Below are 13,685 nucleotides of genomic sequence, written 5' to 3'. Positions count from 1 at the left end.
GTGAACAGTTGAGTTTCTCATAATACCCCATGTTCAACAGCTGCTTGCTGGTATAGGGGCAGCACTTTGAGAGCCACTGAGAGAAGAGTCCTGAATTCGATTGAGCGAAATCTGAGTCCTGGTGCTTTTGTCATGAATCTTGAACAACTAATGCATCTGCACATGGTGGTCTAATAGGCCCCTCATACTTCACACATCTGGCCAGAACTCTGGATTTCACATCCCCCCTCCCCCCAATTACAAAGCTGCTTTTCCCATCTCAGTGGTCCCACCACTCACCAAGTTTCTTAGGCCCCACATCCTAAGGTCTGTGGCTCTTTCCCTTCTTTCCACATCCAGTCAACAAGTCCTGTTGGCACATCAACATATATCCCAGATCCGAGTTGTTCTTACCACTCCTACCCCTGGTATCTGGGACACACTGAGTCTTCTTCTGCCTGACAACTGCTGTAACCTCCTGGTTGGTCTTCCTGCTTCTCTTCTTGCCCCTCTACAGACCTTCCATTTGTGATTAGAATAAAATTCAGATTCTCTGTCTTCAGGTCCTTCAGTTCAATGGTATTTAGTATATTTATGTAGAGTATGGATAAATATACTAAATACCAATCTCAGAATGACTTGCGTCATTATTTGGGCTCTCTTAACCTACTAGTTAGGCAGAGCGTGGGGGCACATGCCTGTGATCCCAGTGACTTGGGACGCTGAGGCAGGAGGATCACAAGTGCCAAGGAGGTTTCTGATGTAGGTGGTCAGACTGTGGTGTCCAAGCTCCAGAGAAAAGGCTAAGTTGTAGGATAAAGTACTGAAGTACTGCCTACTGGATTTCCTTACCTCTGAAATTTGAGGCCAGCCCTCAGGGACCCTAAGTAGTTTAGTGAGTCCCTGTCTCAAAAATAAAAGATAAAAAAGGCTGGGAAATGTGGCTCAGTGGTAAAGTACCTCTGGGTTACATCCCTGGTACCAAAAACAAAAAAGCAACCCAAGTTAAGGACTCTGATCTTTTATTTATTTATTTTGAGGTTGATCAATTGACTGACTGTATTGACAAGATACTGATTGGTTATACATTGAAAAAAACAAACAATATAAAATACAGAAAAAGTTGGTTCCCCTCCTTCCCACTCTCCCCCTTACCCACCTACCCCCAAATACTGATCATCGAGATTTAGTCAGAACAGGGCTCAGAGCCAAGGACTCTGATTTTAATCCCAAGAGTATTAGGAGACCATGATGGGGGGAGTTAACATGGTGGGGGGAGATTTGCATTTATAAAAATATCCTGCTGGCGATTAGTGCAATGGTTAGTGCAACTAGAGCCCAGTATGTCCAGCACCACAAAACCAAAACCATTCTGGCTGTCTGTGGAGAATGGTTTGGACCAGTGTTTTTCAGTGGCTGCAGGACTTCTTTTTTTTTTTTTCCCCCTGTGCTGGGAAAAAAACCGGGGACCTCACCCGTGCTAGGCAAGCATCTCGCCAATCAGCCATATTCCCAGCCCCAGTGACTATAAAACATTTAACATCCCTGGCCCCTGCTCACTAAATTCCAGGAAGTCCCCCAGTTATTGGGACCAACACTCTTCCCACACACATTGCACAGTCCCACACTCCAGCCCCACCCTTTAGCCCCTGGGAGATCAGTGTGCGTGTGGGAGGCTCATTAGAGGCGGCTGGCATCCAGTAGTGGGAAAGGTAATGCTGGCTTAGACCAGGGCAGTGATAGTGGAAATGGAGAGTGGATCTGTAGGTCGCAGGGGAGAAGGAGGTGCCAAGAAGGTTTCTGAGTTAGGTGGTCAGTTACTGTGGTGTCAAAACTCCAGAGAAAAAGCCAACTCCCCGCTGGATTTCCTTACCTCTGAAAGGTTTGGATTGAGCTCTGAAACCCCCACTAGTCCTGAAGTTGAGGGTTAAATTCAAAGTTCTACCAGCTCCGACCTACGTGACTAGATATTTCTCTCTTGCTCTGTCATGCTAGATGCTCCTATGGATGGATAAGCAGAGAGTTGAGTGGGTGGGGCTGAAGGTGGGCTTTTCTATTTTGTGCTTTTGAAAGTAGCAAATTGGATGACCTGGATGAACATCCGAGAGCCGTGAAACTGTAGAATGTTAGAACTCAGGACTGATAAAGCCGCTATAGATGAAGGAACAGGCCAGAGGGAAAGTGACTTGCCCCACACCACAGTGTGGATTTCTTGACCCCTGCTGCAGTGCTCTCTGACTCTGCTTCTCCCTCCTCCTGTCTCTGCTAAGGTTCACACTCTCTCTGTGGCAGCAGCTCTTCCAGTCTAGGGTGTGGACATTTCCAGCAAAAAGATGGGGGAAAACACTTGGAATGGGAGAGACAAATGAGAGCCTGGCTCCTTCCCCACATTCTAATTTCTAATCCTACTGGGAAGGGCTTCTCCCTCTTTTCAAGCAAAATGTTATTCCTAAAGTCAAGAAAGTTGTATTACCGTGAAAAAGAATTGAGGGCTGGGGGTGTAATTCAGTTTGCCTGGTGTGGGCAAGGCCCTGGGTTCTGTTCCCACCCAGCAGGATGGGCTGGGCAGGTGTTAAAAAGTGGCTAATGTTACTTGAATTACTGAGGCACCATGTATTTTTATCAAAAACTTCTGTGTTGCTTGGTCATTTTTCATAACATTAATGAATCTGATAGTAGACTTAGTGCAATGGTCCCGGCTTGTATGGGCAGGTCCATTACAACATCTTCTTGGCTTGGAAATGTTTTTTTTCTGATAAAGTAAGTGACTAGAAGATACTAAATTACCACTGAGACAGCATAGAGCCCCAGTTTTGGAAGACATCCATGGAGTGCAAGTGTGAACCTGACTCAGTTGCCAACATGTTTGGCACTGAAATTGGATAACTCTCTTCCCATATTTGCTTTAGCTCCTTTGTCGGTGCCAAACAAATACCTGTTGATTTTTTTCCCTACCAAGGTTTTAAAACAGCTATGCAAATCCATGGCATGGTGTTGGTTTTATTAAAGAGAATGACAGAGGTTAAGCCTGACTTTTACTCCCTCTGTCGCCTAGGCGGCTCACCCAGGGCTTTTCTCTGCGCATGCAGTGCGGTTTCTCTGAGCTGCAGCTGGAGAAGAGTCAGCTTGAGCAGAGTCTGGGTTTTGTAGAATTCCAATTTTTACTCACTGACTATTGTGAAGTGCCTGCTGGTGTGTGTTGCGCTCTGCCAGGTGGTGAGAACACTTCAGAAAAAAAACATGGCTTTCTAGAAGCCGAAAATGTGCTTGGCACCGTGGCTTCCCCTGGTGAAGACGCTGTGTATAATTGACTTTCCGGTTTTTCCACTAAGCATATGTTACTTTTGTAATCAGAAAAACTTAAAAGTGGAGCTGGGTGAAAATACATTGTTGAGTGAAAAAAAAATCAAGATGTACAATATGCATATAGGGCAGGAATGTAGCACAGTGGCAGAGGTTTAATCTCCAGCATTGGGAAAAAAAAATCACACATTGTAAATATGTATCGGAATGTCACGCTGTATGCCACTAATATGTTTAATTACCATGTGTCAATCAAAAATAAGAATATTTTTTAAAAGTGTAACAAAAGATCGAAGGGATACTAGATACCCTTCAACTTCAGAAGAGTGGTTCTTGGGAAGGGAGTGAATGGGAATTGGACATCAGTGGTCTCTCTGGTGTTTTATATTCTTTTTTAAATTTATTTTTTAATTAATCAGTTAATTTATTTATTTGGTGCCAGAGATTGAACCTGGGATACTTAACCATTGGTCCACATCCCCAGCCCTTTTTTATATTCTATTTAGAGACAGGGTCTCACTAAGTTGCTTAGGGCCTTGCTAAGTTGCTGAGGTTGGCTTTGAACCTGGGATCCTCCTGCCTCAGCCTCCCGAGTAACTGGGATTAAAGGTGTGCATCCGGCTAGTGCTTTATATTCTTAAACTAAATATGACAAATGTTAACATTTGTGAAATTGGTGATGACCTCATGGATATTTTTTGTATTATTCTTTGTACTTTTTTTGAGTGTTCAAAATGTCAATTAAATGCTTTTATACTGTTTTAAGAAATTTTTTTCTTAAAACCTTTGTTAGATATCAGCCAGCCACCCATGAAATTATATAAAATTTAAAATAGCATTGTGAGTCGGAGTCAAAGTAAGTCATATTTACAGTGGGGTGGCATTAATATAAACTTTAAAAATATGCAAAGTGACCTTTTGTATTGTTTTGGGATACACACATAGAAAATAAAAAATGAGTGTGAAGAATGTCAGACTCTGTAAGTGGCTCCCTAGGGGGAATGGAGAGGTGTGTGCTAGGGGTCTGAACACCATAGTTTCTTATTTGTGAAACTGGGTATTGATCACCTACATGAATGGGCCTTACATTAGTATTTAAATCTAGTTTATTTAAAAAAATGTATATAGATAAGCCCTGATTTATGTATGTTAAGGAATCAGAGAGTGCTTGGGGTAGTGGGTGCTAGGTGGTTGGGATAGGGAGAGTCTCAGTGAGGTTATAGAATTTGAAGGGAATGCTGCAAAATGGATGCAGTTTTGAATAGGGATATGGAAAATAGAAAAGCATCCAGGTATGTTGGTGCACCCCTGTAATCCCAGCAGCTTGGAAGGCTGAGGCAGGAGGATTGGAAGTTCAAGACCAGCCTCAACAACTTAGTGAGGCCCTAAGCAACTTAACCCTGTCTCAAAAGTAAAGTAAAAAGGACTGGGGATGTGGCTCAGTGGTTAAGTGCCCCTGGGTACAATCCCTGGAACCAAAGAAAATAAAAAAGTATTTGGAATAGGGGAAAGAACCTGATTTGATAGTTAGATTATGTTTGGAAGGTGGAGTGGAGACCAGTCTTTCCTAGAGTTGAGTTTGAGCTGGGGAGGTGTGGAGATGGAACAGGATGATAGGCGAATTATAAAATCAGGAAATTGAGCACCTTAATTGTCAGGCTCTTTTAGTTTATCTTCATTTAGCCTCTGTGATCATTTTGGTTTCCTTTCCTAACTTCTTGCCTGGCCTTTTTGTGGTGCACTAAATTGATTTATTATACAAAGTGTTCCAGGTTCAGATTCATCATGGTTTAGTTCAGCAATGTGTTAACAAATTCAATTTGGGCTCTGATACCTTTGCTGATAAAGGCCATCATTTATCTTAGACTTTCTGCCTGTGCCAGCACATCGCTGACATCTTTAAAAAGTAGTCGAGTATGATTTTAAGATTCCTTTCCTAGGTAATTGATGTCCTCTGGCCCTTCAGCCTGCTCGGTTAGGTCTGCTTTTTCTCTGCATGTGTTACTGGCAGGTGGTAAGACTCTTTTTACAGAGAGCAGTTAAGGATCCTCTCTTATTTTTCTATCTAACTGAGCCATTGAGATCTTCTTGCAGAGTTTATCCCCTGATTTTATGTTTGACTAAGAAGAGGACTTGTGGACCTGGAGAGTTCAAGTGTACTTAGAATATCTGCAAATGCTGCAATACAAATCAAGGACCTTTTAGGTTTTTTGCATTGTGTTTTAATTTTTTTTTTTTAATCTAAATCCTAAGTCCTCTCTCTCTCTCTCAAGCCAAATTTTCACTCCTTTACTCTTTTTTTTTTGTTGTTGTTGTTGATACTGGGGATTGAACTCAGGGGCACTCAACCTCTGAGCCACATCCCAGTCTATTTTGTATTTTATTTAGAGACAGGGTCTCACTGAGTTGCTTAGTGTGTCACTGTTGCTGAGGCTGGCTTTGAACTCAAGATCCTCCTGCCTCAGCCTCCCTCAAGCTGCCGGGATTATAGGCATGCGCCACAGAGCTCATCTTCCTTTACTCTTTGATTTCTTGTTATTTATTTATTTATTTTTAGTTTTTGTTTTTTTTTTTTGTACCAGGAATTGAACCCAAGGGCCACTTAATCACTGAGCCACATACCCCGCCCTTATTATTTTTTCTTTTGAGACAGGGTCCCACTAAGTTACTTAGAGCCTTGCTGAGTTGCTGAGACTGGCTTCAAACTTATGATCCTCTTGCCTCAGCCTCCTGAGCTGCTGGGATTACAGATGCGTGCCACCATGCTTGGCTCTTATTTTTTGTCCTTTCCCCCAGCCTAGGAAACTCTTCAAAATCCATTAAAGTGGTATTGTTTGCTTTTCAGAGTTTGTGTTGCTGTAGTAGTGTCCATAGTACTATAGATTACTTACTTCCAGAGAAATTTAAGGAGCAGAGATTCTTATAGCTAAAAGAGGAAGGGGCAGTATCCAAAACTAATGGTAATTGGTGAAAAAAATCCCCTCTGAACTTCATTTTATTTATTTCAGTGCTAGGAATTGAACCTGGGGTGCTCTACCACTGAGCTATATCCCTGGTCCTTTTTATTTTTTATTTTGAGATAGGGTCTTGCTGGTTTGCCCGGACTAGCCTAGAACTAGCCATCCTCCTGCCTCAGTCTCCCCAAGTAGCTGGGATTACAGGTGTACACTACGGTTCCCCTGAACTCTTAATAGAAATCAGTGTGAAAATGATTGGATTGCGTACATTTTTATTTAAAAGCATTTTTAGGATCACCTCTGTACTTGGTGAACTTGTTCTGTTTTCTAAATATTGGGTGTGGATTAAATTATAAAAATGAAAGGAGGGAGAAAGCCAACATTTCTTGGCACTGCGTGTGTGCTGAGTAGTGTTCTAAGTTTGCAAAGCTATCGCACTACCTGCTTACCATTAAGTGAATATTACCACCCACCAGGAATTGTGCTAAAGGGCTTTTGACACATCATCCCATTTAAACCTTCCAACCTTCTTAAGGTTGCTTGATTTATTTCTTGCAGAGGTGATACTTGTACATGATACTGAGCCGGAAAGGAAAGGCACAAAAGGGTTTGCAACACAAACCTAGTCTCCTTGGAGCCTGTCCTGTCCTTCAGTCATTAGACTCCTTTTCTAAACCGCTGCTACTGGTGTCTTGTATGTTCTGAGATACTCTAAAAATATACCAACTTAATCATACATAATTATGTGTGGACATTTAAAAGATTTTCACAAAAATAGTATCATACCTATAGTATGCATCTCTTTTCAGTTAATATCTGAGCTTGTTTCATGTCAGTGGATTTAGAACTGCCTCATTCCTTTTAAAAGATGGACTATGTCGGGCACAGTGAGAGGAAAAAAAGGTTGGGCCAGGGTGTAGCTCAGTGGTACAGCACTTCTGGGTCCAAGCTCCATTACAAAACAAAATAAAAAAGGATGTGCTATAATTTGATTTATTTTGTGATGCTGGGAATTGAACACATGGCTTCATGTGTGCTTGGTAAGTGCTCTCCACTGAGCTTTATCCCTAGCTTAGTGTACTGTAATTTATTTAACCAGTTCATAACAATCCTTTTCTTTTAATAGGTAACTTCAGCCCATTTATATTTATTGAAATAGCTAATATATTAGTTTCTTAGTTCTGTTTTCAATATTTTCTTTAAAAAAAATCTTTTACTAAAAAAGTCTTTCACTACACAGACTGTGCCTATTTTTGTGGCGGCCTGCATGTATCTATTCTGATAATTTGGAATTTTTTTTTAAAAAAATTTTAATGATTGTGTGTGTGTGTGTGTGTGTGTGTGTGTGTGTGTGTATTTTTAATGGTACTGGAAATTGAACCAAGGGATGTACTACCACTGAGGTATACCCCCAGTCCTTTTTATGGTTTTTTTTTTTTCTTTTTTGGTGGTGCTGGGGATTGAACCCAGGGCCTTGTGCATGCAAGACAAGCACTCTACCAACTGAGTTATATCCCCAGCTCCCTTTTTACTTTTTAATTTTGATAGAGGGTCTTTCTGTCCTTCTGCCTCAGCCTTCCGAGTTGCTAGGATTACAGCTCAGTGTCTGTCACCAGGCCTGGCTGTACCTAAAACTTTATATCATATTTCTTCAGACATTATATGTTAATTCCCACAATGGTCAATGATTAAATCCATAGTTATGTTTCTTGCTTCTTCTCTCCCCACCTACTTTCAGTTCCTTATATTATTTATTTTATAAATTTATTTGCTTAAAGGCAAGGGTGTAGCTCAGTGGAAGACCAGTTGCCTAACATGCAGGAAAGCCTTGGGTTTGATTCTCAGCATCACAAAACAAATCAAACATTAGCATAAAATTATTTGTCTTTAGTTCTTTGTAGTACTGAGGGTTGAACCCACGGGAGGGACACTCTTCCATGGAGCCATGCTCCTGGCCCTTTTTTTTTTTTTTTTTTTTAAACTTTGAGACAAGGCTTCTCTGAGTTGCCCAGGCTGTCCTTGAACTTGCAATCCTTCTGCTTTAGCCTCCTGAATCACTGGGATTCTAGGCATGTGCTATTATTATGGTCTTGTTTCTATCTTAAAATATACTTAATGCTTCTGTTGTTTGAGCTATTAGCTTAAATATTTTGTGAGCTCTCAAAGATGAGAAAGTTAAGGTATTTATTTGTCCTCATTTTCCTCTTTTCTGTTTTAATTTGTCTGTTATATTACCTTCACACTCTCTCTACAACCATAAAGTCTCAAATTTGAGCTTAGTCCCATACTGGACCTTTTACTATAGTTTTTCCACTTATTTCAGTTGAAACTTGTCCTCTCCTGGTTTCTTCAGGCAGGAGATCGTTTTGTTTTTTGTTTTTTTGTACCAAGGATTGAAACTAGAGGCACTTAACCACTGAGCCACATCCCCATACCATTTTTAATTTTATGTATGTATGTATGTATGTATGTATTTATGTATGTATGTATTTTGTGCTGGGGATTGAACTGAGGGGCACTCAGCCACTGAGCCGCATTCCAAGGCCTATTTTGTATTTTATTTGTGTGTGTGTGTGTGTGTGTTTGTGTGTGGTGTTGGGGATTGAACCCAGGGCCTGTGCATGCAAGACAGGCACTCTACCAACCAAGCTATATCACTAGCTCCCTATTTTGTATTTTATTTAGAGATAAGGTCTTGCTGAGTTGCTTAATGCCTTGTCATTGCTGAGGCTGGCTTTGAACTCGTGATCCTCCTGCTTCAGCCTCCCAAACAGGATTATAGGTGTGCACCATGCTTATCAAAAGACTTTTTAAAACATTAAATTAAAAAAAATTTATTTCATTTTGTGCTGGGGAGTGAACCTAAGGTCTTGTGCATGTTAAGCACTTGTATTGTCACTGAGGTACATGTACTGCAGCCCCAAAGACTACAGCGTGTGTGTATGGGGAGTGCTAGGCGTTGAGCTCAGCCTTATGCATGCTAGAAAGGTGCTCTACCACTGAGCTAAAGCCTCAGCTCCCCACCCCTGCCATTTTTTTCCCCCAGTAGGTTAGTATCTCCTGGTTGAGTTGTTCTAGGAGGTAACCTATTTCTCAAAGATCCCATCCAATTTGGTGATAGATGGTACTCAGCCCACATGTGTGGCTTCCTGACTACTTGCTTATTCCTGTTTCTTTTTTTAGTATCCAGCCGGTGTATGGAGCACAACACCCTCCTTTGGACCCTCGACTCACCAAAAAGTAAGTCAAGACATTTTTCCTTTCATGCTTCTACTTCTTGCATCACTCTCTCCTATTTTGTTGAAGTGACCATTTCCATTTTGTCCTTTTCTAGCTCTTTCTCTGCCCTATTTTGAACCAGGAGATGAGCATTTTTCTTCTCTAAATGGTCCGTTACTAAATGGGAAATTATCTCACTTTGGAGGTTTTATGAATATTATCCCTGAAACCTACGGATCGGTGACCACTCTCCCTACCTTCCAGCAGGAGATCTGGTTTCTGGGGCTCTCTGCTTCTGAATATAAGTAGGCTTGACCCGCCTCCCTCACACTGCGAGAACCAGGGCAAATAGCATGTAACTGTGGTCTGGTGTTCTTCAGGTCTTGAATTTGACAAATTCAAGGAATCCCAGGCATACGTACAGTAGAGTTAGAACCCCGCTGGAGACTATGACTCTCGTAAAACTCTTAATATATTCTTTTTAAGTACAACAGAGACTGTGGTTTAATTTAAGTTTTGTGAGTATGTATCCATACCCCCAATTTTCACTTTATTACCCCTTTCTTTCATGGATATCACTCATTACAGTGAATTTAAATGAGCTGGTAGGTCACCTTCTCAGCTCAGAACTTTGGCCTTTGTCTTTGGGTATGTTTAATTTTTGAACTTGTTTTCTAGAAGAGCTGTAATATGTGAGGAAAGTTAATGATTTGGGAAGTACAGACCTAAGTTGCCTCCCTCCTGGCTCCTGTGTCATAATATCCACCCTTCCTTCCTTTACAAAATCAGTGGGGAGGTAAAGATAATGTGCAAATTGTGATTCCAATTATATGACTTTCTGGAAAAGGCAAATCTCTGGAGACAGTAAAAAGATCACTGATTGGTGGGATTGAGGTAGAGAGAGGGATGAATGGGCACAGCACAGAGAATTTTTATAGTAAATACTATAATGGTAGATTGACATCATTATATATTTGTTTAAATCCATGAATGTTTGACATCAAGAGCGAAAACCAAGAAAAATAAACCATGGATTTAGGTGATGATGATGTGCCACTAGAGGTTCATCAATTATAACGAATGTGCCTCTGTAGTGGCAGTGGGGGTGTTGGTAATGGGGGTGAGCTATCTGGTCTGTTGACCAGTGTGGCAGGCCCTCTTGATTAGCTCCTTGGTAATCTTTCCAGGTGACCCCACTTTTTCCTTTCTCAAGAACCATAATTTTATCCAGATGTTCCGTAAATGATGATGCTCTTAGGCAGTATTAGAGTTGGTGTAATCCTTTTATGATAATCCTTTGGTCATCTCAGTGAGTGGCTTAGGGAAGGTCTCATCTCATTGAGCATCTCTTGAGAGAGGGCTTGGAGAAGGGTTTTCTTTTTGAACCAGAGAGCAATCATTCTGAGAAGGAAGCCTGTTTTTGCCACCTGTTTCTAAATGTGGTAGTGTGAAAGGAAGATGCTGTAAGTTGTAGCAGCTAATTTGTAACCCAAGGGAAAGGCCAGAGATAGTGGAGACACCAACCCAGCAGCCTAATATTGTGGTTTACTATCTAAACATTATAGTTTAGTATTGTGTCACTTGTAACTAACAGCATTCTGATCATAGGCAGGGGTTGTTAATTGGTAATACATCCATTTCAGCATAGTTTATTATTGCCTTTGATACACATGTGGCTAACATATAAACCCATCTGTCTACCCATTCATCAGGCACTGAGGTATACTGTCCCATTTTATGTTTGGATCAGGGTCACCATATCTTGTCAGCACCTGTCATCAACTGAGCTTTTTATATCTAGGACAGTAATACCACCATATCTCAAATTGTCAAGACAAACTTTTTTTTAAACTTTATTTTGTTTGTTTATTTTTTTATGTGGTGCTGAGGATCAAATCTAGTGTCCCACATATGCTAGGCAAGTGCTTCACCCCTGAGCCACAACTTCAGTCCCAAACTTTTTATACTCTTGTTCTCTTACCTATTAATGATATAAAACCATGGATGTCCCCTGATCACTCTGCAGAGTTGTAGTCCTACTTTCACTGGATGTAATCACTTAGATTTGAAAATTGGGAGGAATTAATTGTCACTGAATTAATTGCTTCCTTTTTCATGTATTTGGTGGTGGTTAATCCCCTACAACATGGGACAACACCTAGTATGCACCAGACCGTTTTACAGTTCCAGATTGTTGCTAATAAAACATTTATCACCCTTGTTTTAATACCTTTGTTGGGACATTTTTATTGTTTTCTCCGCTACATGATTGTCCTTCCATTTCAAACTGTCATTAATTACTGTGTAGTTAATCCCCATCACAGCAGAAGCCATTATATCGGGTCTTCAATTATCTGAACTACACGAGCACAGTAAGTCACTCCCTGTCCATGTGTATTGACTTCAATTTGCCAAATTATTACTGGTAGTGATAATATTGTCTGCAGTAGTTTTTATAGCTCAAATAAAACTAGTCTTATTGCTACACAGCCCCATTGGCCACTTGATGGCATGACAAGCTTCTTAATATATTATTTTCTAAATTGATTCTAAAGTTTGAGAGGTCTTCTAAGTTATAAGACTGGTTCATGTGAAGAAGCTACACTGTTACTAAGATGACTTGGATTTATTTGAAAGTTAACAAATTTCCTCACTTGCTTCACATCACCTTTTCTAAAAATCTTATTGTGTCCCTATAAATATGTACAAATATTATGTGTCAACCAAAAAATTCTATTAAGGGGAATAACCATATTGGCCTAATAGTGTCTAACCTGTGGCCATTCATTTTCAAAATCTTCTTTACCAACTGTTACTCGAATGTACCATTTATTCTGTTTGAGTTTTTAGTGTTACCTGTATTTCTCGAGTGTCTTTTTCTTTGCCACTTACTAGCTCCATGATCTCGGGCAAATTACTTACTTAGCCTCTCTAAGTCCTGGTTTCCTCATCTGTAAAATAAAAATAATAAGCCTCACCTCATAGGTTTGTTGTGAGGCTCTCATGAGGTGAGGGAAGGAGCTGGCTTTCTGAACTATACTATGACGTCCAAGAGTGAGGAGGTGTGGTGAAAGGGCCCACCCAAGGCCAGTGTGACTAAAACTTTGATATAGTTGTGTTAAACAATGTTGGTTAAATTTCAGGCCACACTGTGGCATTTTTGTGTGTTGGGTAGGGACTGTGTTAAAATGAGGAAGCCTACCAGCGAGAATTACCTGGATTAACTTTTTGCCACAACCACTGGTGTCAACAGTAAGGGGAGACATTTCACTTCCAAGGATCGCATCCCTAGATGTGGCTTCTTCTCTTTCAGGCTTCCTAAATCTGACAGCCCATTCTGAGTAGCAGGAAGTTTCCCTACAAGGTGAGCGAAAGAGTGGGCTGTTAGCTGTGTGCATTCTGGAAAATTGTAACTGCTGTGTGGCTCCGTGTACTCGGCCACTCCTCTTCCCCGGCTGCGTTGCCTTCCACACTTCACCCTTTTCTTTTTAACTAGTTTTTCTTGGTGGAGTAGCTCGAGAGCTCCTGTGCTCTGGGATCAGGCAGACCGGGTTTGAGCCTGGACTCCACTGCCTGCTGGCGACCTCAGCAAGTGCCAGTTCCCCCATCTGTCAGAGGAGAATGGAAGGATGGCCTCATAGGGTCGTCAACGAGCGTTACATGAGAAAACATGTATGTAGAGGCGAGCGTGGGGCCTCCTAGGGAGTAGCCCCTAAATGTTAACGTATTTATGTACGTGTCTATGGATTTACGTGTCTCTTTTGGAGAGCTGACATTAGTAAACGTGACAAAGCTTCAAAGCCTTAGGCCTTCCCCACATTGTCCTTGGTCTGTAGCCGTGTTCGCCTTCATCCAGGGGTGACCCACAGTGCCTTTTCCTTCCTTGCTGTTCCCTTCCATCCTTGTGGGTGGTTCTCACCGACTTTGTTCTGTCCTTAGAGTCCCATCCTCTTCTGGTGATGCAACCCCTTCCTTTTTCCTTAGAACAAAGGTGATTTTGTAATTCGTGGGTTGATTCTTGGGTTTTGTAGGCTAGGTAGGTGTCTCTAAGATAATTTCTGGGAGCCTCAAAATGTTCTGCCTTAGGCTGGGGATGCATGTGTGCGGCCCGGGTTTGATCCTCAGCACCACATACAAACAAAGATGTTGTGTCTGCCGAAAACTAAAAAATAAATATTAAAAAAAATACTCTCTCTCCTCTCTCTATCTTAAAAAAAAAAATAAACA

At 41.2% G+C, this 13,685-nt stretch overlaps 1 protein-coding gene across 2 annotated transcripts in view; it reads left to right on the top strand.

The window, feature by feature from the left end:
• The window catches only part of Tbc1d22b (TBC1 domain family member 22B), a 71,854-nt gene that overhangs the window by 3,624 nt on the left and 54,545 nt on the right, over window positions 1-13,685 (top strand). For both annotated transcript variants that reach the window (XM_078020083.1, XM_005318743.5), the window contains exon 2: window positions 9,423-9,479. In XM_078020083.1, coding sequence (XP_077876209.1) covers window positions 9,423-9,479 — 57 coding nt within the window. The remainder of the gene's footprint in view (window positions 1-9,422; window positions 9,480-13,685) is intronic.

This window comes from Ictidomys tridecemlineatus, chromosome 8, assembly GCF_052094955.1.
Source record: "Ictidomys tridecemlineatus isolate mIctTri1 chromosome 8, mIctTri1.hap1, whole genome shotgun sequence".
Lineage (NCBI taxonomy): Eukaryota > Metazoa > Chordata > Mammalia > Rodentia > Sciuridae > Ictidomys > Ictidomys tridecemlineatus.
This window is presented reverse-complemented; position numbering and strand designations above follow the sequence as displayed.